This window comes from Pinus tabuliformis, chromosome 3_2, assembly GCF_031772625.1.
Source record: "Pinus tabuliformis cultivar Carrire ecotype Pingquan chromosome 3_2, CPIR1, whole genome shotgun sequence".
NCBI lineage: Eukaryota > Viridiplantae > Streptophyta > Pinopsida > Pinales > Pinaceae > Pinus > Pinus tabuliformis.
This window is the reverse complement of record NC_142302.1, coordinates 581,982,497-582,008,469: the sequence shown is the minus strand read 5'-3', so window position 1 is coordinate 582,008,469 and position 25,973 is coordinate 581,982,497. Positions and strand designations below refer to the sequence as shown.

The following is a 25,973-nucleotide window of genomic DNA, read 5'->3' as shown; positions in this document are numbered from 1 at the left end:
TGACTGTGCTCTTTGCAGAGATCAATATATATACTGTGTATAAACAAAATAAAGTGTGTTGTAGACATATCTGGATAGTGTCTATGTACATATTATAAACAAAACTGTGCTGATATAATGTGGGCTTCACAGCCCCGCGTCCAAGATGTCGTCAAAAGGTCTGTGGTAATGCTGGTAGTATGTGCCATCGATCTCCTCCTGTATCAACCAGTCTTCTCCATCTCTATGCGCGGCCTCTTTGGAGAGCTAGTCGGCAATGGTGTTATGCTCCCTGTATACATGTTGGCAGACAAAGGATTCAAAAGCAGCTGTTAATCTCTTTGCTTCATCAAGTATATGCCTCAAAGTAAATGCATAACAATGGGATGCATCATTCAGCCAATTACAAACAATTTTAGAGTCTCCAAATAGCTGAAGGTGTCTGCAATGCTTATGAAGTGCAAAGTGAATGATGTGTTTGGCGGTGCATAGCTCAGCAAAATTATTAGTGCCTCTCCCAAGGTTGATTTGAATCTTATAACAATGCCTTTCATTTAGGTGGAGGATAGATCCTCCCCCACAGCCCGCTTCTTGAGCCGAGCCACCAAAGAAAGCCCAAGGTTTGGATGTGTCAATGGGTACAGGTCTGAGAATGCGGGGCGGGGTTGGGGGATCCTCATCAGGTAGCATATTGTAGTCTGCAACAGTGTGGAGAATGATAGTAGGCCAATGAGGGGCTTTAAGATTGAAAATAGACTGATTCCGAGCGATCCAAATGGCCCAACATGCCAGCAGTGGCATGTTAATAGCTTTCCCAGAGTGATTTTGACACCAGGCAGTCCAGGCATCCATGAGGTTGTTGCCTTGCCAGTCTTTTAATAGCGGGATCTGCGATGTAAGAGATTGCCAGAATTGCTGTGAAGATCTGCAAGAGAGGAATAAGTGCTCGGTGCTTTCCTCTGCGTTATGGCAGAGGTGACATCGGAAGGGTCCATAAAAGGACCGCTTCATGAGATTGGTGCCAGTGGGAATTTTATCAAATAGGATGTTCCACATCAGCAGTCTCGTCCGGGGGGCTGATTTAAGTTTCCAGAGAGCCTTCCAGGTGGGTTGAATTTCCGGGGGCTTATAAGGTTCCATGAGTTTTAGATATCCAAGCTTCAGTGTATAGACACCATGCTTGGAAAAAGCCCATATGATTTCATCCGGACCATCAGTGAGCCTGATATGTGCTTGAGATAGTGCGTTTGTATACTCTGTCCATTCGTTTGTCCATTGAGCAGGTACTTCCAGAGCTTGAGCGGTCAACCAAGCTTGATGTAGGAACGATGAATTTGCATTGTCCCCAATATGCTTGATGTGTGTAATGCCTCTGACCTGAAGGTGTCGAATTAATTCAGCAGGTAATCTGTGGGCATTTCCACATCCCACCCATGGGTCCAGCCCGATGCGTACCGCGTTACCTTCCTTTATGCGCCAGGTGATGCCTTCTCGCAGAAGTGGCAAGGTACCCAAGACCGCTTTCCAGATATTTGAGATTGAATGATTGGTGCCATGGTGGGTACAAATCCAATCCAATACGGATTGGGGCTTGATGTATTTAGCGTAAGCCACTTGTGACCAGAGGCCATCTGAGGTGAGTAGCCTCCAGCCAAGCTTAGCAGCCAGAGCTTTGGAGAAGGAATCCAATCTCTTGATGCCCCATCCGCCCCAACGCTTTGGCTTGGCAATGGTGTCCCATTTGACCCAAGCAAAAAGTCTCCCCTGTTGATTTCCTTTCCAAAGGAATCTGCAGCAAATACTTTGTAGTCTATTCAGAATGCCTTTTGGAATCCAGGCTAGGGCCATCCAATAGACTGGCGTAGCTTCAATGACAGCTTTGATGAGAACTAATCTGCCTGCGCGTGAGAGGTATCGATGGTACCATACCTGGAGCCTCTTTTCCACTTTTGCAATTAGCCATAACCAATCTGCAATCTTATATCCGGATGGTTTTAATCTGAAGCCCAGATACTTTATCCCATCCTTCAGATTCATAAGAACAAAGGGAAAACGCTGAGAGATATAGGCAGATTCCTGTATGGAGCAGCCCACCATGGTGATCGTGGATTTGTTTTCATTAATCTTCATTCCCGTGGCTTGCTGAAATAGAAGGAAAGAGTTGTGAAGCGATGTGGAGTCACCAATGCTGCCGTTTAGGAAAATCAAGATGTCATCAACAAATAACAGGTGCGTGAGGAAGAAGTTATCCACCATTTTGATGCTTGTTAATTGATGTCTCTCCCTGGCTGAAGTGATAATTCTGCTTAATCCTTCCATGATTAGCAGGAACAGCAAAGGCAAGAGGGGACATCCTTGTCTAAGCCCTCTCTCAGAAGTGAAGAAAGGGGTGGCTTCCCCGTTGAGTAAAACACTGTAAGATACATCAGTGATGCAGCTCATTGTCCATTTGATGAAGTCATAGGGGAAGCCAAGATGAGTAAGTAGCAGCCTCAAATACAGCCAGTTTACTATGTCAAATGCCTTCGAGAGATCCACTTTAAGGATCATTCCTTTTTGTTTTTTGATCTGCAGGGTGTGCATGAGCTCTTGGGCCGTGGCGATGGCTTCATGAATCTGTCTGTGGTGTAAGAAAGCGAACTGTTCAGGGGAGATGTGTTGCGAGAGGATGGGCTTGAGGCGGTTAGCGATTATCTTGGCAATGATTTTATAGAGGCAGTTGCAGAGTGAGATGGGCCGGAAATCATCGAAGGAAGACGGATCATCGGATTTAGGGATAAGGGCGATGAATGTGGTCTTGATGGCTGCGGATATCCTGCCTCGTCGCCTACTATCCTCCACAATCTTCAGAAGGTCATTCCCCATGATGTCAAGAAAAGCAATGTAGAATTCAATGGTCCATCCATCTGGGCCCGGGCTCTTATCTTTCTTAAACCATTTGAGAGTTGCTTCCAATTCCTCCATGGATACTTCCTTCTGCAGCTCATCCAATGCATCTTGATCAACATATCTGGGAAAGAGTTCAGCAACTCTCATGATTTCCAAGATATTTATATCCCCAGGAGCAGAGTATATACCTCGAAAGTGTTCAGTGGCCAATCTTGCCAGGTTCGGTTGTGATGTAACAGTATGGCCTTGGTTATCCTTAAGCTCCCAAATTGTATTGATGGCTTTGCGACCATTGGCGAATTTGTGATAGAATTTAGAGTTATTGTCTCCCTCAGTGAGCCAGATAGCCCTGCTCCTAAGCCTCCAGCTCTCTTCCCTTTCCTTCAGAATTTGAGTGCGTTTTGCAATAAGTGAAGCGTACAGTTCTTTCCTCTCCTGTGAGGGGAAAGTCCCAGAGGATGCATTTTCAAACTCCTCAATAACCTGTTCTGCCTCTTTCAGAATAAGGTTATCTTGTATACGCTTCTGGTGGGCCCAGGTTTTGGAGATATGTTTTAGCTCCCTGAGCTTTTTGACAAAGCCTGCTGCTAGGTCCTCCTCTTCCCTGATGGGATTGTTCTGCCAGAAATTTTTGACCAGCTGAAGATACGAATGGTCCTGGAGCCAAGAGGTGTTAAATTTAAAGGGGCTCTTGATTTTGTGATTAAGGTCCTCAGCCTCCAGGAAGATAGGTCTGTGATCGGATATGCCACCTGATCCGACCCACTGTCGTATTCTGGGGAGGCTGTTGTACAGGGTTTCCTTGATGAGAAAACGATCGAGTCTCCTGGCTAAACTCTGCTCCCCACTCCTATTATTCGACCAGGTGTATTGTAAACGAGCAGAAGGGATGTCCACCCATTTATGGTCCTCTAATAAGGAGGAGAGGGTTTCAGAGAGGGAGTCGATCTGAGCCATATGCCCCCATGATTCACAATAACCCAAGGAAAAATTCAAATCCCCTCCCAGTATGATGTTATCAGCTTGGAGTAGTTCAGATGCCAATAATGATCTCCAAAAATTTACCCGATCAGTGCAGGGGCCATAGATGTTGATAATGCGAAGGTCTCGTTCGATAGAGTGAACAAAAATGTCAAGACCTATGAATCCCCTCCCACCCCAGAGGTTCCGAATATCCACAGCCCGGTTTGAGACCCCAATAGCCAATCCTCCAGATCGTCCAGCTGCATCCAGTGCGTGGAAGGTCCAGTTAGGGAGCCAAGAGGAGAGGGTGAGAGTGAGGGGTTCAGCCAGGCAAAGTGTCTCTTGCAGGAAAATAATGTCAAACTGAGTCGAAGTAAGCAGCCTCCTGAGCGCTAGTTTTTTTGGTGAACTAGCAAAACCACGGCAATTAAAGGATAAAACTTTCATGGGGGAAGGGGAAGAGGGCCATCCTTTGCTCTAAGCGCCCCAAAAATTTTCTGTTGTCGCCCAAGGGCAACCTCTTCGTCAGCTGTATGCCTAGCTTTAGTGATACGGGAAGGTCGACCTCGGGAGGTCCTCAGAGAGGAGGGGATGCTCATAGGGTCAAGGCCAACCGCATCAGGACCCTTGTCCCTCATCCGAGATCGCAGAGCGTATCGAGGAGATGACTGAGTTGATCGGATAGAGAGGGAAGCCAGCGTCGATGTGATCAAAAGTGGGGGGGCCAGTGGCGGAGGGAGCGGGAGGGAGCAAGTAAGGGGAGAGTGTGAGGAAGTGAGCGGATCGGGCTGAGATAATGAGGGAAGGGGAGAGGAGCATGAAGGGGGAGAAGATATGCCCAATGCAGTGCAAGATGCATGAGATATCAAAGAAGGGGGAGATGGAGACATACCCGAGTTCGCTGCGTCCTCCGGCTGAACTGAATGAACAGGTGTTGTTGAAGTAGGAGGTGCCTCAGGGGCAGTGACAGTATCAGCAGCCGCAGGAGAGTTCTGTGGAACATCACCATCTTGTGCTTGCATCTGAGGCTCCGATTGCTGTAAGGGTTGCTGATTTGGGGAGGTGTCCAGGGGAGGGACCACCCCAGCTTCTTTGCCTTTCCCAGCACCTTTCCGGAGGAGAGGGCAATCCCTATAGAGATGCCCTACTTTGTGGCACCTGCGGCAGCGGTAGGGAATGCCCTCATAATCGATGATCTGTCTGCGGGCAGAGTCTCTCCATTGAATTGTAATGTGCTCATATAACCCTCCTCTGGTATCCATATTTACTAAAATTCTAGCATAAGCCATCATGCCAGTCTGATGATAAGATTTATCATAGCCCATGAAAGTGCCCAGTGCATTTCCAATGCGCTTGAATATATCCTCGGACCAGTATTGAAGAGGTAAACCCGGAAGCCGAATCCAAACTGGTCCAATGCCTATCTGCTCCGTCTCAGGGTCGAATAAGGGTGTCCATCTCTTTAGGAGCACAGGGGCGTGCTCAAAATGCCAGTAGGAGGACAAAACCCAGTTTGTGTGGTCGGCACGCGCGAACCTCAGTGCGAACCATCCCTGCACGAAAGTCTGCACATGAGGGATGTTCACCAAATGATGTCCCCATACTTCAGTTGCCCAGGTTTTCAATTGTGCCGCTGAGTAGCTACGTCCCCTGATGCGGCCGACCAAGACCCGATCTGCAAAGTCCATCGATTCTCCCCACCGAATATCCTCTTCGAGTCTGAGAAAAATGTCGTCCTCCTTGGATTTGAAACACTTATACTTCCGCTTAGAGCCGCGAGCAGGTGGAGGGTTCAGAGACTGTCCCGGAGGCGGGGCCGTAACATTCAAAGGGGCCGCGGGCTGGTGGGAGATAGGAATGTCAAAACCAGTTGTAAAAGGGGGGCCCGAAAGCGGGGGTACGGCATTGAAACTGCCAGAAAGGTGACCAAAGGAAGCAGCGAGACCGGCGGAGGATGAAAGCAGGGGAGGGTTAAACAGCGGATGTGATAAGGAGCTGGATACCGGGGGAACCGACCCAGGGTTAGGGTTAAGGCATCCGGAGACAAAACCGAGGGTAGCCGGAGAGTAAGGCGGCGTGGAAAGGGCAGGCCATGTTGGGGGCTCATCCGGGAGGACCACAGGCTGTGCCCTAGACGATTCACCGGGTGAAAACTGTGAGAAATTTCCGGGAAAATCAGGATTAAACATACCTTCTGATGTGGCATATGGGGTGCGCCAGATGGAGACCCCTTCCAATGGGTCCGCGGAATAATCTACGGCCTCCAAGTCCTCCATGGCCAGCTGCACCTCGGGACGGCGGACACCTAATTGGAGTAAAAAAACCCGGGGAAAATGACAGGTTGCAGTAACAGCTAACGGATCGTGCCAGGTTAAGAATGTAAACCGCCACAGATAAGTAAACGGAGGTCACGGAGGTCACGGCGAGAAGAGTCCCACAACGCGAATACTTTGAAGTCTACAGCGGCCTCGTGACGGAGAAGGGGGCGCGGGGTCTGCAGTAGCGGCGAGAGCGGAACGGAGATTCGAGCGCGATGACTGCAGCTCCAAGGCTCATAACGAAACCCTAACCTAACCCGTCGCGTGCGCTAACCTGACCCGGCGATTTCAGAGCCATCTTTTGAAGACTCTTTTACGATATCATAATATAGTATAATCATTATAAAAGAAAAAAAATACTTATATATTAATAACATATATTAATTTTTTTATTATAAATTGACTTTACTTTTTTTTTCTTTTCTTTGTAAGCTTGGTACGACTACATCTTCATCATGTCCAACTTCTAACCCTAATCGGCGAGATAGCACAAGATTTCAACCCAAGAGTTATGGGTTAGTGAGACTTCATTTCCACGGCCATTGCCAATTGAGTTACCCCAAACAGACTAACTTTAAAATATTTAAATATAAAAACAAATAAAACATTATTTTAATATATTTATAGATTTATTTTTTAAAACCCAATAAAACTTAATTTTATAATAAATTAACTTAGAAACCAATGAAAAATCAAAATATCTCAAGATTTAGGGATTAAAATCTTTCTTTTTTCATTTATAATGAGATTTAGAAAACTTTAAGCACTTCGCATCGAATTCCATGGTTGCAGTGCCACATGTCAAAAATACTTATATATTAAGCAAAGGTTTTTGGTAGAAATCACATAAGAGAAATTTTTGGCCGACGCGTTTCGAACCAACAAGTGTGGTTCATCATCAGGACCATATGATATTAAGATTTGTACAATAAATATTTTTTTCAATTATAAATTGATTTTAAAACATTTAAATATAAAATAAATATATATATATATATATATATATATATATATAAATTGTTATTCTAATATTTTTATAGATTTATTTTTCAAAATCCAATTAAACTTAATTTTATGATAAATTAATTTAAAAACCAATGAAAAATCAAAATATCTTAAAATGTAGAGATTATAATCTTTCTTTTTTCATTTAGGATGAGATTTAGAAAATTTTAAAGGACAATACACTTCCTAGCTAATTCCATGATGGTTGCAGTGCCACGTGTCAATTTTTTTTATTTAGAGGGAGGAGGACGAAAATACACGGATCTTGATCAAATTTAGGCTTCTATGATCCACAATGGTTGTTTTGAAACGTGTCGACAAATGAATCTTTATGTGATTTTCACCAAAATAGATTTATCAGAAAATACAGAGATTTTATTAGTCAGATTTACCCAACCAAACCCATGGTAGGAACACCTTCGGTGTAAGAATAAATATATTTTATTAAAAAAAATGAATTTATACTTGAAAAAAATAATAATAATACTGATTTATTATTTGGTTTATAAAAATGCGTATGCTTTATTTTTTATTAAAATTTGAATTTAGATTTTAACCAAAATAATGATTTTCTCTAATAAAAGGAAGTAGAGCCAACATACGTCCTTCTTTGAAGGCAACATTTTTGAAGAAGCAAATGAGTATTAAAATTTGAATTTAGATTTTAACCAAAATAATGATTTTCTCTAATAAAAGGAAGTAGAGTCAACATACGTTCTTCTTTGAAGGCAACATTCTTGAAGAAGTAAATAAGTACAAGTATATTGAGATTGATTTCAACAACAAACTTAATTGGGAGGACTGCAGAAAGAAGAGAATTTTAGGAGGGTGGAAAGCATTATATGCTCTTCAAAACAAATGTAGAGAGACAAAGTTATGGGATTGGAAAATAATTAAAGTGCTTTTTGGACTTCTAGTTTTTCCATATGATGTCATATGGGTGTGAATTGTGGGCTAGCAGCACCCCATTTCTAAATAGAAACAAATTAAAAAATGCAAAAACGCATGATCATGAGCAAGTTCAAAATAAAGAGTTCGGTATCTTATGAGATAATGTTGAGTGAAATAGGAGCAACTCCCATCAAAGCAATTGCTATATATATAAAAAAATTAGTAAATGAGAGTATGTAGATGACCTAATGTTATCTTCAATGAAGGCATGAGTGAAAGAAAGAAAACACAGATGAGACAAAACTACACATGGATGCAAAAATTGAATATCTACCTCAATGTATGTCCCACAAATAGCAAGGAGCTAAAGAATTTTGTTATGGACAAATTTCGTAAACAGGTATGGAGAAAAGAGTTGGGTAGAAAGAAGAAGTACTACATTCATTAAGGAATTCAACCCTGTGTGTGATCTACAACCAAAAGAGTTCATTGGAGCTAACATTCGTTTGAGGGCAAAGGTTCTTATTGCTCAATTAAGAACCAAATCGCACCAACTTCGGTGTGAAACAAGACAATGGAAAATGCCTAAAGAAGCTTGGGAAGAACATGTGTGTATATTTTGCACGACTCGAGCAATGAAATTGGAAAAACATTTCATTTTGGAATGCGATGCTTTCAAAGACATCATAGAAAGTTATGGGAATATGTTAGCATTGGTTTCTTGGCATTTTCTTTTCAACCAGGGGATTGTTGGAAGGTGGGCCAGGTCATCATCAATTTGAATAAAAAAATGATTGGATTGAAAAAGGCGAAAAACAGGGAACTGATGGTCCCATAAACTATTTTTAGTCTCGTGGATGTTAAAATATAATTTCTCTTTTTTTTTTGGTTGATAAGTGGGTGAATCCTGAAAATCACTCTTACCCTGTGGCTGAGAGGCCACGACTCAGGGGCGTCTAAGCCATCAAAGTCACCCGGGGATCGCACTCGGCCTGAGCTGCACCAGCGGAAACCATGCTAGATTTTTTGGTATCGGCGAGATTAGAACCGGTGACCTTTTCTTATGGAGTGCCTTAACAGTGCACTCCTTCACCAATTGTTCTAAATCTCTTCGACAACGTTAAAATATCATTTCAACACACACACACATATAATTTTTTTTTATTAAAATTTGAATTAAAACATTCAATTAATTTTTTTTAATATAATTCTTTTTTTTTTTTACAAGATCAGATACTGATATATTATAAAACAACAACAGGGGGACTAGGTCCCAGTACATATGGAGAAGGAAGGTCAGTGAGGTTGGAGCAAACTAGGAACGCAGTCCCGTCTTCCAAATCACTGTTCAAGCTTCTTAAAATTTGAAATACATAACAACTATATTGTCGTACGAACTGCCCTAACAGTGAACAAAAACCACATAGCATAGGAAATTATCAAAGGGGTCACCAAAACTGATTAACAGAATCCTCTGGAGGCTTGTCTTTCTTGTTGCTAAGCAAGGCGAGGCTCGCTTTGATTCAATGTCTTTATGTATCTTACTGCTTCTTCCAGATGTTGACATTTTTCTTTTAGTCCTTCAATTTCTGTTTTCTGCTTCTTGAATTTCTTCTTTTTGGATTTATTTTCAGACTCCATTTCAGCCTTGAGCTCATTGAAATTTTTGATGAAGCTTCCGATCATGAAGCAGTTTGCCTTGCAGAGCGCACAGTTACTGTTGCTCTCGATCTGATCCAAAGGATTGCCAGACATGTTGAAAGCAGGGGGGGAGCTCTTCTTATCCTCGATGGAGTTCTGTGCTCGAGATCTTCTGAATGTGAGAGGGCGAAAGGCAACGATTTTGAAGTTGTTGGACGAAATTTTTCTCTTGATCAGAAGTCTGGTGCAGCTTGAGTAATGCTTGGAGTGTAGATCATCACTAATGGCTGACTGTTGCTGATACCTGTAGGTGAGAGTGCTTTTTAGGGGAAGGATGAGGCAGCGGGGAAGGGTCAGCCTGATAGGGGGATCAGATTTACTTATGGGGCCCACAGTAACTTTTGTCGATGAGGTAGGGAAGAAACTGGGAGGATGTGAAAAGATCTGGGGGCAAGGGGAGGGATTGGACCGCGTAGAACAGTGAGACACCATTGAAATAACTTGAGAAGCGTTGAGCTCAGTACTAAACGGGACCATAAGAACAAATAGGGCGTTAGCAAAAATATTGCACAGACAAATAACTAAAACAACAATATCTCTGCCAATGCACAAGAGGAAAAAAGAGTAGCTGATGATGCTCCTCGGACACCTCCAGAAACAGACACTGCGACCTGAACTTCTGCAAGCGCTGTTGAGAGGCTTCTTCATATGAGGAAACCTGATCCCGAGCTGCCTCTTATAGAAGAAGCTGGGAGGTTCCTCGTGATCCTTCCTGGTAGCTGATACATTTCCATCTGTGACAAAGCTGAATCCCCTGCGTTCGAAAAGACTTTTGCCCACTTCTGTCATGTCTTGAGGACGATATTTTTTTCCATGAGGATCCTCTGCTTACTGCTATGAACGGGGAAGATTTTCCGCGCTGCTCTAGGTGGATTTCCTTGATTTTTGAGTCTGTCATATGCTAGAAAATCATGGTCTGGGTCTGCATAGTACTGAGATCCTTTTTTTCTACCATGAGTGATGCTTTTTCCCAGGATTTTTATTATGGGCCATATCACCCCAAAGGACTGGTTATGGTATTGGTTTTTCGTAGACAACATTATTTTCTTTTGTTGTCCCAACCTCTCTGTCCACCGCCTTGTTGGCTAAGGCATCCGCTGCTTTGTTATGAACTCTTAGCACATGTTTATAGACCACTTTCCCTAATAGGTTGACATTATCATTGATTCTCTGCTTTATCTTATTCAAGGCTAGATTTTTAAAGTCTCTTCTAGAATCCATTGCTGCTATTATAATAGCAGAGTCTCCTATAATAACTGGATCTTTGGCTTGGAGCTTTGTGAGGAGACTGGTTCCCATTAACAAACCATAAGCCTCTGCTCTATTGTTTGACAGAGTCCCAAGCCCCCACTCGAACGTTGATATTGTTTCACCTTGCTGATCCAGAATTAGCCCACCCGCCCCAGCTCTTCCGGGGTTGTTCTTTGACACTCCAACAAAGAAGAGTATGAAGTTTTTTTGATTATTGATCCATTCCTCTACTTCCCTTTCATTTCCTCGCAGCTTCCAATTTTCTTGTTTGTTTCCAACATTCTTTGGAATATAAATCTTGGCTATGCCATCCGATGGAATCCTATTGAACCAAACCTTTTCTGCATGTGTTGATTTGATCTGGAGGAGGCATACCTTTGTTGTTGATCATTTCCACAATTTGAGCCCAAGTTTTGGAAAGAATAGTCCCTGAATTTGGTTTTTTTCCCTTGAAGATACACTTGTTTCTGGCCAACCAGATGTGCCAGCAAAGTGTGGAGGGGAGACATTTCCAAACACTTATGATGGCAGCCTTGTTTCGCTTTGCATGGGGATAGCTGTGAGCCCAATTTTTGAATAACGAAGACAGTTGCACAATTGGCTCAATATTCAATTCGAGGGGGCTGATAACCTGTTTCCAACATTGTCTGGCTATGGGATAGTTCAAGAAGAGATGCTGGGAGCTCTCTTCTTCAGAATGGCAAAGAACACACATTGACGGCCCATGAATGCCCTTTTTCCTCAAATTCTCAGCAGTAAGAATCCTCCCTTTTAACAGGGTCCACACAAAGAACTTGACTTTAGGAAGGCAAGCATTCTTCCACACAGCAGGCCAGAGGCTCCAATTATCGAAGTTGTTGTAATTGCGAAGGAAGTTGTAACCAGATTTGACAGTGTAGTCTCCTCTGCTGGGATCCCAAATATAGATATCCTTCTTCTGTTTGTTTATTGGCGCTGAGCCATATAGAAGTGCCTTCAAATCTTCCCACTGATCAGAGAGGCAATTTGGGAGAGATGGCCTTTTCCAAGCAATCCATCTATTTTGATCCCATTCCGAAATGGAGTATAAGGAAGATATGCCCTTCTCCTCCTTCCAGTCATGAAGATATTTTAGATTGTGGTGTCCTTTTAACGGGGCTACTCCCATAATTCTGTCGTTCCAGATGGAGGTGTTTTCTCCATTTCCAGGATTTTTTGAGAGTTGATCTTGGATGTGGGGGATGGATTTTTTTTTATAAGTCTCCAAATTTGAGTACAAGGGCGGTCCGAGATCAGCCCATTGATCAGCGAAGACCTCTGTTCGTTGAGGTATTTCCTGGCCAAGGCTTCTCCCCACCACTAATCCTGACCAATAAGCATGCGCCAGACTAATTTTATACCAAGAGCTTTGTTTGTTAAATTTGGGAGACGGATGGAGATACCTCCATATTCGAAAGGAAGAGTGACTTGATCCCACCGAACCAAACTGAACTTCTTGGAGTCCTGTCTCCCCCCTCGCCAAAGGAAGCCTCTGATTATGAGCTCCATTTGTTTATGGATGCTAGCTGGAGCCAAAATTAAAGCAAACTGGTAGATAGGCAAAGCCGAAAGGAGCGCTTTGATTAAGATAGTTCTACCAGCCAAGTTTAACCACATCATTCCCCAGCTTTGGATTTTCCCTCTTACTTTCTCAATTTGTTTATTCCAAGTCTCTGTCTTAATCCCTTCTTTGGCCAATGGTAAACCCAAATATATGAAGTGGCTCCAATTTTGCTGAACTGGGATTTCCAGAATTTGGGAAATCCTTTGCATGATGTTGTTTGGCACATTCTAGGTGTATATTCTGCATTTTTTATTGTTCAAAAGACCTCCAAAGACAACTAGGAAGTCATCCAACACCTTTTTGAACCTTTTAGCAATTATACTGGATACTCCCCCAATCAATAGGGTGTCGTCTGCAAAGAGAGAGTGATTAATTTCCTTGACACCTTGAGCAATTCTTATGCCTGTGATCTCCCTTCTCAAACGCTGATTTTCCAGTTGTATGCTAAGAGTTTCTGCCATAATGATAAACAGAAAAGGAGAAAGCGGGCATCCCTGCCTCAATCCTCTAGAGCTATGAAAGTATCTAGTGGGTCTTCCATTAATCAGAGGTGCGATCCATGGCTTGGAGATGCATGCTTCGATGATCCTAATAAACTTGCTTGAAATGCCAAACTTTTTTAGAACTACAGCAAGAAAACGATGGCAAACACGGTCAAAAGCGTTAGCCATATCCAACTTTATAACCATTCCTCTTTCATTGTTTTGGACGTTGCTGTGTATGGCTTCTTGAATGAGGATTACATTGTCAGTAATTTGCCTTTTTGGGACGAAGCCCCCTTGATTCTCCGAAATGATACAAGGGAGGATTTTTTTTAGACAGTTTGCCAAGATCTTGGTGATGATTTTATAAGAAGAGTTACAAAGAGAAATTGGCCTGAATCTATGAAAGGAGACAGGATTTGGCTCCTTGGGGATAAGGGCCAGGTGAGAAGTTTTCGTATTTTCCCCCACTTTGTGCTTTTTGAAGATATTCTTGATCATACGTATCGGATCTTTTTGGATTGTCTCCCAATGGCTCTTGTAGAAGGCGATGGTGAATCCATCAGGGCCTGGAGCTTTTTCCGGGTGCATGCTCCAAACTGCTTCCCTTATTTCTTCCGCTGTTACCTCCTTCTCGAGCTCACTATTTTGCTGATCACTGACTTTGCTGCTAATTTGATGAAGAAAATCAACGCTATCCACTTGCTGATCCTTAACTGTGAGGAGGGATTTAAAGTGGTGAAATGCTGCTTCTTTTATTTCCTCTTTCCCCTTGATTTCCTACCCTACCACATGGATTTTGTCAATTTGGTTGCCTGCACGGCGAATCTTGAGGTTGTTGTGGAAAAAGGTTGTGTTCTTGTCCCCAGCTTGGATCCATAGACATCTGGATTTTTGTCTAAGTTCCTCCTCTTCGTTTCTATTTTGCTGATAGAGGGCCGCAAACATTTCTGCTTCGTGAGCTTTGTCTTGATCAGTAACTTGCTGACTTTCCTTTTCTTTGTTCCACTTCTCCAGCTTGTCTTGCAATTCTGATCTTCATTGCTTGTCCCTTAAAGCTTCTTCTCTGGCCCATGTTTTAATTTTCCTCTCACATTTTTGAGCTTAGTCTCCCAAACATACTGTGGGGAGCCCATAACCTCTTCTTCCCAGCTCTCTTTGATCAAATTTATGAAGCTGTCCTTGTTGTCCCACATTTTGCTGTTCTTAAATGGAATCGGACCCTGATTTTCCCACTTGTCCAAAATGAGCGCAACCGGCTTATGGTCGGAAGCCGAGGCATGCACGATTTTACTCTTTATGGACGAAAAACTTGTGGCAATATCCTCTTGGATCAGGATTCTATCAAGCCTTTCTTTTATGCTATGAATGCCCGTTCTTTTGTTGCTCCATGTGAATTTTCCGTTGTTGGGATGGATATCAAGCAACTTTGTTCAACAATAAGGGCAGCTCTTGATGGATCTCCTATGAATCTGCCTCCCAGCTTTTCCTCTATATTCTCGATCAGATTTAGATCCCCTCCCATTATTAGGTTGTCAATCTGAGCATCTTGTAACTCTTCTTTTAAAGACTCCCAACATAAGGCTTTGTCTTTACAATGATTCAGTGAATATATATTTATAACCGTATATGTGATGTTTGAATTCTTATTTATTAGATCTGTCCTAACCCAGCTGTTGTTGAGTTTTTGGCTGATAGTTTTCCAGTTCCATTTATTCCACAACGTACCTATGCCTCTTGATGCCCCATTTGAATCTGTCGCTATTCCTTCATAATTTTTTTGGGTTGCTATCCAATTTTTAAATTCTCGGTTATTAATTTTGGTCTTTTGGATCATTAAAATATTTGGTTGTTCCTGCTTTATTAGATCTCTTGTTGCGTTGAGTTTTAAGGTAGAACCCAACCCCCTACTGTTCCAAGAGACCAAGATCATTATTTACTTGGTTTATGGTGGTTCCCAGCCTTGTCCTTTGGCTGCGTTTTCTCCCCACTCCCTTTCTGTTTGCCCAAGAAGGTATCCATAGGTTGTTGAGTTCCGATAGCCATGTCCTCTGCTGCAGCCTCATCTCGAAGTTCCTTATTGGATTTCCTCCCGGCTTTTTTTGGTTGTTCCAATGCATTGGTTGTTTCTTTGACTTTGTTTCTGGTGAGGATTCTATCGATTGAGGGGGGGGAGGCGAGAAGCTGGGGGGTGGGGAGGAAGCACTGGCATTAGCATTTAGCTGGGGATGGGAGTGAGGATATGGAGGGTCATCTTCGAGGAGTTCGAAGGGATTAGAAGATGGTTCGACCAGAGGAGCTGGGATGATGAGGGGGTGAGAGGAAGTAGCAATATTTTCATTTGCTTGAGGAGGATTCTGGGCATTTTGTTTATTACTAGTTTTCTTCCTTTTCACTTGTTCCCAATTATTTTCTTGGGTTTCTGCATTCTCCACTGTCTCTACTTCCTTTAGCTTACTACATCTATTAGAGAAATGACCATACTCGTGACATACCTTGCATTTGAAAGGGATTTGCTCGTAATCCAGCAGCTGGATGTGTGTCCACTGGTCCACCCTAAGTTTGATTGCCTCCGGGAGCCCTTTTCCCTAGTCTACTTCCACGCAGATCCTGGCGCAAACGTGCATGTTGTCTTTTGGTTCACATCTATCAATATACTTGCCCACTGCGTTCCCTATAGCTTTGACTGATTCGTCCCCCCAACAGTGAAGTGGGAGATGCGGCAACCTAACCCAAACCGGCACTGCGTTTGGGATGTCCATCTCAGGGTCAAAGTTCGGAGACCACCTGTTCAAGTATAGGCCTCTCGAATCCATGAAATATGGTCCATTCCTGAAAATAAGGTTCCTATCTTCTTTAGATTCAAATAAAAATGTGTAGTAGCCCCTTCCACAAAACTTGATAGCAATTTTCCTTTGTATATTAGCGCTCCAGTTTCTCTCCACCCATTTTTGTACTGCTCTGGGGGAGGGCCACAGACTTGTGAACTGCCCAAACGGTCCCCGTTCGACCAGAGAAATGGTTGCTTTTCGAGGTAAAGTAGGGGGTAAGGCTATTTCAGGGATTTCATCTAATTTTTTAACAAATTTACTAGCAACTGGTCTGGCTTTTGGAACTCCCTGATCAACTATTAAGGAGGTGAAAGCTGCTTCTTGGTTTGATTCGCTATTCGGAGAAGAAGGGCCATTCCTTGACTGATGTGACATTGGGCAGAGGAAAGCTCAGCAGCAGAAGGTTTCCAAGCCTGGAAAAAGAGACGTCAGAGCGAAAGGAACCCGCTAGCAGGAGGCCAGAGGGGAGAAAGGAAGCCTGACATCAGCAGGCTGCGAGGCAGGGCAGCTGCAGGAGGCAAGGGCACAGGCTAGGTTGCGGGAGCGCAGCTTGATCCCTCTTCAATCCAAGAACAGAAGTTTTTTTAATATAATTATTAGTTTATAAAAAGTATTGATATGAGAAGAATGAGTATATTGTATTAATAAAAGGTAATGATTGCAAAATCACATTTTACTTTGTATTATGGAATAATATGTTCAAATTCTCAGCCAATAGCAGTAGAGATGAATACTAATAATATTTTCATATAGTTAAACTTTGTTAAATCAAAACAAATTTCATATATTTGACCTAACTAATTGAGACAATGCAATATCTATTGCGTTATACTCCCCGACAACAGGATAATAATAAAAAATTATCTAATTGAGAAATTTTTTTTTGACAATAATCACATAAGAAGAACCACCTTGAATGGTTCGAAACACGTCAACAAAGCTATTCTTATGTGATTATTATCTAAAGTTTTTTCTCAATTGTCAAATATGGCTCACAAAAGCCACATTTGGAAATTTATCTAACTATTTTATTTTTAAACTTCATTTTCATCATACATATATCCAAATCGAAGGATAAATTAATTGTTATAGTCCCGTGACAATGGTGACCAAAAAATTATCTATCTACTTTATTTTTATTTTCATCATATGTCCATTGATCTTGATTAATTATTATTTATTTTTTTTACTTTATTTTCACCATATATTTATTAATTTTAATTATGATTTATTTTGTCCCATTAATTTCAATTATGATTTATTTTGTTTTCGGTGAAGGAAAAAAATAAAGCATGGTTTACCAATATTCCAAATTGGCCATGATGATTTTTTTTTTAAAGAATTTAGCAATTTTCTTTTTCACAGAGTTAGAATAATGAATTCTTTGAATTATTTTTCATTGTAGAAATAGATTCAACGCCATCAAAAACTCTAAAAACACCCAAAACATGAATTTTGATAACTATAATCTAGATTTTCAAAAATTTTATCCAATTTAATCACAATTTTACCCAAATTTCCATTATTTTTCAAGCAAATTTATAAATTTTCGACAGCTACGCAATTTTTTTTTAATAATAATTAACACTACAAACGTCAAAAACACTCGTCAATGGGCACATTAAATGCCGTCTGTCCGCGATGATTTCAGTCTCCATCGTGGTCTCGTCAGTTCCTTACGAAACGACTTTATTCGACGACACGTGTCAGGCAACGGCCGCACGTTATCGCAGCCGTCAAGTACGCGACGGCGTCGGGGGCGTTTTGAGCGACGCCCGTCCATCTCCGTCAGAGTCCGCCTGACTTTTCCATTTCCTTGCAGCAAGGTTCGATTTCAGACAAAAGTCTGCTGCCATAAAATGCGTTAGCTCTGTCACCTGCGTGTCGCTCGGAACCAGAATTCAAGTCTGGATTGTCCGTGGCCGATCTCTGCTACTGTACGAGGGATTTGATGTTTTCCCGGCGAAATTTGGGTTGAAATTGGCACCATTTCGGAGACGGAGCCCGTCACTAGGGTTTTTCTTGTGCTAAAGACGGCGGAAAACCTCAGCTACAAGGGGCACGGCTTATTTTTCAGGAGCATTTGGGGCAATGGCACGCTGAAGATTTGATGCGTCGAAGAATTTAACTCTTAACGATGTCAAGGCGAGGAATCGACTTTAAATGGTATGTGTTGTCGTCTGTTCTTGCTGAATTTTGTTGAAAGACCCCGCAATGATGATTTTGTCGAGCTAGATGTGAATTTAGAGCTTGATTTTCTATGGGGTCGTATTTTCTTATTTAGCGAATATCCAGTTGTGTGCTGTCAGCTCAGGAGGCGAGCCTCGTGCAATTGTTTTAAATCTTAGCTTTAGGGTTTGGTTTGGTAGCAAGGATTGAAGTTTCTTTTCTAGTCTGCTTATAATTTATTTATGCGGGCCTACATGATATTGCATTTGTTTCTTTAATGAATTTCTTAGTATAAATCTTTCTTGTGTTCTGGTGGCAGGGAGTAAAGTTTTCTTTACTAGTCTGCTTATAATTTATTTATGCGGTTCTAAATGATATTGCATTTGTTTCTTTCATGAATACTCCCAGTATAAATCTTCTGTGTACATCAAGAAAATCAATTTCTTTATTTCTCAAGCAAGATTTGGTGGAATTTAAAGAAACAGAATACTTAGTGCATAATGAGTTTAAAATAATTCAAACTATAGCAAGAGAGCCAGAGCTAGGCAGAAATTATCCATTGGCCTGACAGAAAAGATCATTTACTGCCAACTGTGACGACACTTATTTCTTTCTTTCGATGTTGTGTGAAATCTTGGTTCACATTTTGTCATCTGAAGAGTCGATCGTTGATTCCACTCCACACGGTTACTAATTCCAATTCTAACGCGGTGTGTGCATGTAGACACCCTGATACCTTTTTGTCATTGCAGCTGCGCTTAAATGTGGCAAATGCTGAAAACGACTGTTTACTCGAACCTTAACTATAGCCCAGCATTTTGGAGTTCTAACACCCCAGCATTTGTTCCCAGATTTGATGGAACAAGCATGAACATATAGGATCCTATGACTATCGGTGGTTACACCGTAGGAGCTGCGCCCATCAGTTTTTAGATTTATGTTTTTTTTTGGGTTAATCTAGGAACAATAACTTGGCGGGATGTTATATGCCCTGCTAAGAAATTATACTGTATATTTTAAGGTAGGATTCTTCATAAGTGGCCCTGAGTGATTATAATTTAGCTTTAGATTTTTAAATTTACGGAGAAATTAAGCAATCTAGCGTGTGAAGTGATTTAACCTTTCCCTTTTCATGTTTCAGGTATGATGGATTCTTTCTATCAATGCTTGCTACCAGTGCGTATCCTTTTTATTATTTCAATTGTTCATTTTATTAAAGGGGATTTCATATTTATAGTTGCATATTTTGTATAGAGTTACACGCAAATGTGAATATTAGAATTTCTGGTGCTATTTGATTTTTTAAATGAAGATTGGAACTTTAGTAATGCCATTATATTAAAATCTCTGTTCTCGACCAAGGATATGAAGTGTCATATTTTCTCAGTAAAAGCAATGCATCCTGATAGAAGAGTGTTTCCCTTAGAGGCTTTATGGGATTTGAATTAATGACCCTTGATGTCAAAACTTTATGCTGAGTGACTAAAAGAGATAAGCCTTCTAGTGAGCTTATGTGGTGTATGTTTTTCACGTTGCATGCTGCATATATATTAGACGAAACTTTGTGCCTCTAATTTTTAGAACTAGGTAGATATGTCATGAAAGAGGCTAGAGCCAGTCAACGGTATATACTCGAGCCATTTCTGCAAACTAAAGAGGAAAAGATGAACAAATGATTGGGGTTGAGTTTAGTGCTAGCCTCAACTTCAATAATTGCATCCAACAAACTAAATATCTCTAAACAGAATTTGAATTACAAAAGAAGCCAGTCCTGTCCATTGATTCCAAATTTAAATTCAAGTTGGTCTTTCTGATTACGGAGGTGGAAGGTTTACAATTGCATGAATACATATCAAAAAGGTTCCCAGGATATACTTATTGTATGACTGGTTATCCTTTTAGCAGTTGTCATTATTGAGCTAGGGCTAATTCTTCTAACCATCTGAACTTGGCATTCGAAGACAGAGATATTTTCATGTCCGATGAGCAACTCACAGAATGCAGTTTCTCAACCTAAATGGGTTGGGGTTAATTCCCTAAATTACAGATGACAGTGACATTCTTAAAAACCTCTTTTCTTTGGTATTCTCTCGGGCCAAACATTTTAAAGTTAGTTAACTGCTACAACAGCTTTTGCTTTTATCGCTGTAGTAAATATATACATTCTTGGGAGTGCTGCTTAGGAAAAGTCTTGACAAGGTTGTTGGATGCATTATCATAAGCAACTGCCTGGAGGACTTATGCCAGTTCTTCATTTTGCACAAGCCCAACCCTTGATTATTTGTTACTTTTGGTAAATTTAGTTGTGAGCTTGACTTTTCTAGTCATTTTCTAAAGCATTTTAGGCTGATATTTTTTCCAAAGAAAAATTGCCGTTTATATTCAAGTGAAATAACACTTTTTATGTGCCGTAGCACTTACTGCACCAAAATTGAGGAGTTTAAAAGCCTCCTATCCTAGAAATATTTCTAGAGATTTTCTGAAAAGATCATTATTGTCAAAAGCAGAAAAAAACTTTGCAGTACTACTTGTCTGGTATGAAGATAAATTATAAAGAGTTCTGAAATCATTTATTTTGATACAAGAAGGAATGACATCATCACTGATAGGAAACCAGAATATATGACTTCTGACAGCTTCAATTTAACAAGTTATTAACCCAGAAAAATAAACAGAATGGAAGGTAGGTTTCAACAAAAGGCCTCTTGAGAGACAGTTGATAACCCATCTCTGCTTTCTTCAACTATAGTTTTTCTTTCTGCTGCCTGCTGACCCTCCTTAGAAATCCTGTGAGCTTCCATGTTCATATGAAGAAAAAAACAACAAAGGAAAGCCTCAAAGATTATATAATGGCTTTAGATTCCAACTGGACTTGATGATATTCAGATATTGGATTTTGTCTGTTTTGCATGCCACAGTATTTAGGATTCAAGCACAAGTTGCTCAAGATGCTGCATAACAAATTCATTGTTTCTGCCCTTTAAAGACCTTCTCTTAGTTTAAGCACATCTCATTCTCCACATGGAATGCAAACTCAAATCTGTTGTATAGTAAGAATTGAACCTATTAATCATGGAATTGGCGTGGTTATAATTCTTTGACAAGCAAGAGAAATTTTGTATACGCATAGCAGACTATGTTATATGTGGAAAGTCTTCATCAACATCTATATTGCCATTGTAGTATGATACGTAGAAGAATATTATCTTCATGATGCCAACAAGAAGCAATATCAGTGACATATAGGGTTCTTGTCCCCTGCCTAACCAATGGAGAAGAATGAATTATAAAGCAAACAATTTTTTTATGGAGGTGCAACAACTCTATCTCTCTATGCAAGTGGTAAATGGCTTCTTATGCATGTATTAGCAGAATGTTCATTTGATGTGCATTGCTTTATTATGTGCCATCAAATTTGCACACGAAAGTTATGGGTGGCACATTCCATAGTTTCTTATTAAATGGTTTAAGCGGAGCATGAAGTTCCTACCTGCTCTAAGTGCTTTGTGGTGCCTGCTGTCATCTTGTTCAGAGCTTTTTTTCTATTCTTTTTACATGTAACCAAGCACCCTGCCCTTCAAACTGTAAGCAAGGGTGAGATATTCCTTATGGCTCACGAGGAGCCTCAGTTGACACTTGGCTGATGGAGAGCGAAACATATCCCAAGCGGGATTTCTGAAACTGAGTGTGGACTCCGCACCTGTGGAGGACAACAATTCTTCCTCTCAGTCACCTGAGCTAGTCCAAACTGATGTGTTCAGAGCTTCCTATATGTAATGTACTTGCCTTTTCGAGGCCTACCATTCATATGCTGCCATATTGAATATTCTGAATCTACATAGCAGCATTTGGCTATGGCAAGTTTCAACCTCCCTTATGTCTGCATTTGCAATTTCTAAATACTGATTGTTGGGTTATCTTTTATAAATTTATATGAGATATTTCAGGAAGCCATAACCCATGAGATTCCCTGGAGATACAATTTTTTTGGGGAGGGTGATAATGATGAGAAGCTAGGTTTTCATGATTCATTTGTATTATTAGTGATCAATGATCATATAGCTGGAACAGATCGAACTTAAGAAATATAAATATAAAAAATCTATTTGAAATATGTTTAACCATAGTAATAAGCAATCACTGTCACTAAGTTTGAATTTATATGTCAAGTGGTTCTGTGGCTTCTTTGATGTTCCTTAACTGTAACTGACAGAATTATTGTCTCAATCAATTGGAAGCGATACCATTCTTGTACATACCCTCTGCATATATGGATTCTGGTAACCTATTTGTTTCCTTAAGATTTCTTCTTTGCTAGTATGTAATTCTTTAAAATTAAGTTTGTTCATTGCTTTATAACTTGTGAAATACATATAAAGCTCTTCAGGATAGGATATTACTTCAACATAATTTTCTTTCAATTATTCTTTTTTTGGTTTTCAGGTGGACTACACAACTGTCTTTGTATTCCGAGTTTTAATGTTTGTGGACAATGGGTTGGCAGCAGGAATGGGATTGTAAGTTCAAGTTACACGTTGTTCCAAGTAACTCAATAATTCTGATGAGTTCATCTTATGTGTGTAATTAATGAAATTCTGGATTTCCACTAGTGGTTGGGAGACAATTAGTGTCAGAATGAATTAATGCATGTAACTGAGCCTGTATATTCACCTGGCAGATCTGCATGAAAATGAATCAATGCTTGCAGGTGATCCTTTAGATTCATTTGGTACCCTCATAGTGCCATTGTTGCCTTGCTCCGTTGTGAATAAGTCTCCTGGTTTGTGTTTGAATTTGGCGATGAAATTAAAAAGAAAAATAGTTACTGCCAACATCATGATAAAATTCACCATTATATTCAACGAGCAAATTTCATTTTAACTTTGTATTTTCAAACAGAAACACATAGAAATATTTTTTCTATAATTAAAAAAATGAAGAAAAATATTGGAAAGATCTATTGGGAATGGATGCTTGGGAATTTTGGACCTTGCCAGCAGGAATGCGAGTGAAATTATGTGATTAAAATTTTAGGGTAACCATAGTCTACATAGAAATGTTAACTTGACTGAATCCTTAGACTGTAACTACTTTAGCATTCACTTTACTAGGTCTCAGCATTAAACTGACTGTGCAGGGAACCAGAGTTTATGAAATTAATGGTTTTGAACTAAGTCATAGGGTTTGCTGACACTGAAGGTTCAGGTTTAAAATTCAGTGAACCCAAAAAAAAATTAGGTTCGTCCAGTTTCGCTGAACCTAAAAGAAGAACCTCAGGTCGAACCGAACTGAATCAAATCGATTCAAACTGAATCATGAATTTCAATAGAAAAAAATCAATCAGGATCTACTTAAGGTTCAATTCAAGGTTTTTAAAATTTGTTAAAAAGATTAAAAAAATGGGACCCATGGCATGATTATCAAATTTTGGCATGCTGGAACCCTTTGCTGCAAGTGCATTTCTCCATCATGCTTCTCGGCTGTGTGTCAGTGTAACAGTTTCTTCATATATATTTTATATTTAGTAATCAAAATTCCTATTCACATGTGTTTATTAGAAAAATATATACAGTTGAACATAAAGCCGAATCTCATCGGAAAATTTGAACCTGTCGATCTTAATCATTGCCAAAGCCAAACTTGAACCTGGACCATGTGACTTAGGTTTTGAAGGCCAGTATGAGGCTTTCTGAATCAAGATGCCAGAAATGGCTGCCTTCCGAGTATACAAAATGGATTTCCCTAACAACCACTGATCAAAAGCATAAATAAAAGTTAAAACATTAAGAGCAGAGGCTTGAAAGTTTGTAATTATCATGGTGTTGGTTGTCTTGGAATTTGGGTTGGTGCCGGTACTGGCTTTGGCTCTTCTTTGATGACTACAATACCTTCTTGAATCGAGCTTATCTCTATCTTAATATTCCTTAGCAAATCCAATGCTTTTTGTTCAAACATGGCTCTAGCACTATGATTATTCTCCTCTTTCTTCTCATACAATTTGACGAAGTCCTTGATGGGCATCATGTGTTTTTCTAGTTCCATAATTCTAAATTGATTCCTAGGTTGCTTTGTGTTGGAGGGTTACTGAATGACGTTGTGCTGCTCTAGAATGTCTTCTTATAACCCTTTTGCTTAAGTGCTGATCAGAGGCTCCTGCTTCTTACAAGTTTGGCGTTGCTATCTTGTGATTGTGTGTTTGCTATTATGGGAAAGTTGGAATCACCTTTAGTCTCCATCAAACCCTTCTTGGGGGTTCGATTCCATGCTCCCATAAGGATCTTTTTCTAATCACCATCTTCCATGATACCAGTGTACTCCACATCAGCTGAGCCATGACATCATGGTTTTTATTTGCCGTCCAATCAGCCGTTTGATTGGCTGATCTTTTAATTTGTCAAAATTCCACTTCCTCAAATATTTCTTTAATATTCTAGGCCCAATTGAGTTTTCTTTGGAGCTCCCAGGACTTACTGGCAGATATTCTGTTTGGACTCTGGAGTCCTCTTTGGAGATCACCTTGGCATCCCTCATCTTTGATGCTGCTTCAGTGGTCCCTGCTATCACACTGTGACATTCTACTAAATTGCTTGTACTTTTTCCTAGGAGTTGGTAATATACTTTCTGCACCTGCCCAATATGATCACCTGTCTAGCTTGGCGTTCACTTTGGACACTCCATCAAAGTTAACTTTTATCTGGCTATATTTTGGAGGGGACCACGTCAATTCTCTCTTCTGTTTTTCACCATTCTGTCCTTTATAAGGGACACACACACAGAGATATTAAAGTTTAACAAAAAAATCACAAATCTGAATGGGTTGTTGTAATTCAAATTGTCACAACTAAATTCTCTGAACCTAGTGAATTTATCTAAGTTACCAGGATTCGGATACGGATACAGATACGGATCCGGATCCGGATACGGATCCTTTGCATTTTTGAAAAGGCAGGATCCGGATACGAGGAGCATACGGCAAGTACAAAAATATATAATAATATTTTTTAAAATTTTAGAAAATACATTTGATGTTTAAAATCAAAACCATTCATGAATCACAACATTAGAACTAAAATTATTAGATAATTTATGAATTTGAACACTGAAATGATGAAATTTAAAAACTAACAAACAAATAAACATATAAATATTAATGCTAACATATTGATATAATTGTTAAAATAAAGTTATTACATAAAATATATATTTTTTTTAATTTATAAAAATTAAAAAATATTTTGATTTTTAACAACCTAACATAAAGTTATATAAGTTATGATTTATAAAAATAAAAAATTTAAAATAAAATACAAAACATACGGTTTATTAAACATAAATATATTGATTTAAAATAAAAAAATTAAAATAACTTTATTATATATATTAACATCCAAATAAACTTTTTAATTAAATCAGAAATCTTTATATTATAAACTTATTTAAAAAACATATTGATTTAAAATAAATAAATTAAAATAACTTTATTATACATATATATTAACCTCAAAATAAACTTTTTAATTAAACCAGAAATCTTTATATTGAAAGGTTATTGAAAGGTTATTAACAAAACTTGAAGCATATTTTTATTGAAATCTTTATCTATATATATACGGGAAGATGGTATTAAAAACTTCACCCGTAATCTTAATAAAATCTTTATATATATATGCCAGATGGTATTAAAAAGCATATATAATATATAATATATATATATATATATATATATATATATATATATATATATCAATCAGATGGTATTAAAAACTATGATATGTAAATAAATTAAAATAACTTTATTATATATATATATATATCAATCAGATGGTATTAAAAACTAAAAACTATGATACGTAGATAAATTAAAATAACTTTATTATATATATATATATCAATCAGATCAGTATTAAAAACT

General features: G+C 39.7%; 2 protein-coding genes across 2 annotated transcripts in view; one reads left to right on the top strand and one right to left on the bottom strand.

The window, feature by feature from the left end:
* Positions 1-246: 246 nt before the first annotated feature.
* Positions 247-4,278, bottom strand: LOC149181895 (uncharacterized). The gene is made up of 2 exons (XM_089414364.1): positions 2,915-4,278; positions 247-2,167 (listed from the first exon to the last, which is right to left on the bottom strand). The coding sequence occupies exons 1-2, from the start codon at positions 4,276-4,278 to the stop codon at positions 247-249; spliced, it is 3,285 nt and encodes a 1,094-aa protein (XP_089270490.1).
* Positions 4,279-17,652: 13,374 nt separating this feature from the next.
* SIS3 (SUGAR-INSENSITIVE 3) overlaps positions 17,653-25,973 on the top strand; it is a 169,993-nt gene continuing 161,672 nt past the window's right edge. The window contains exons 1-4 of the mRNA XM_089416711.1: positions 17,653-18,058; positions 19,203-19,241; positions 22,275-22,341; positions 22,505-22,578. Of these exons, the coding sequence (XP_089272837.1) occupies positions 18,030-18,058; positions 19,203-19,241; positions 22,275-22,341; positions 22,505-22,578 (209 nt within the window). The 5' untranslated portion in view covers positions 17,653-18,029. The remainder of the gene's footprint in view (positions 18,059-19,202; positions 19,242-22,274; positions 22,342-22,504; positions 22,579-25,973) is intronic.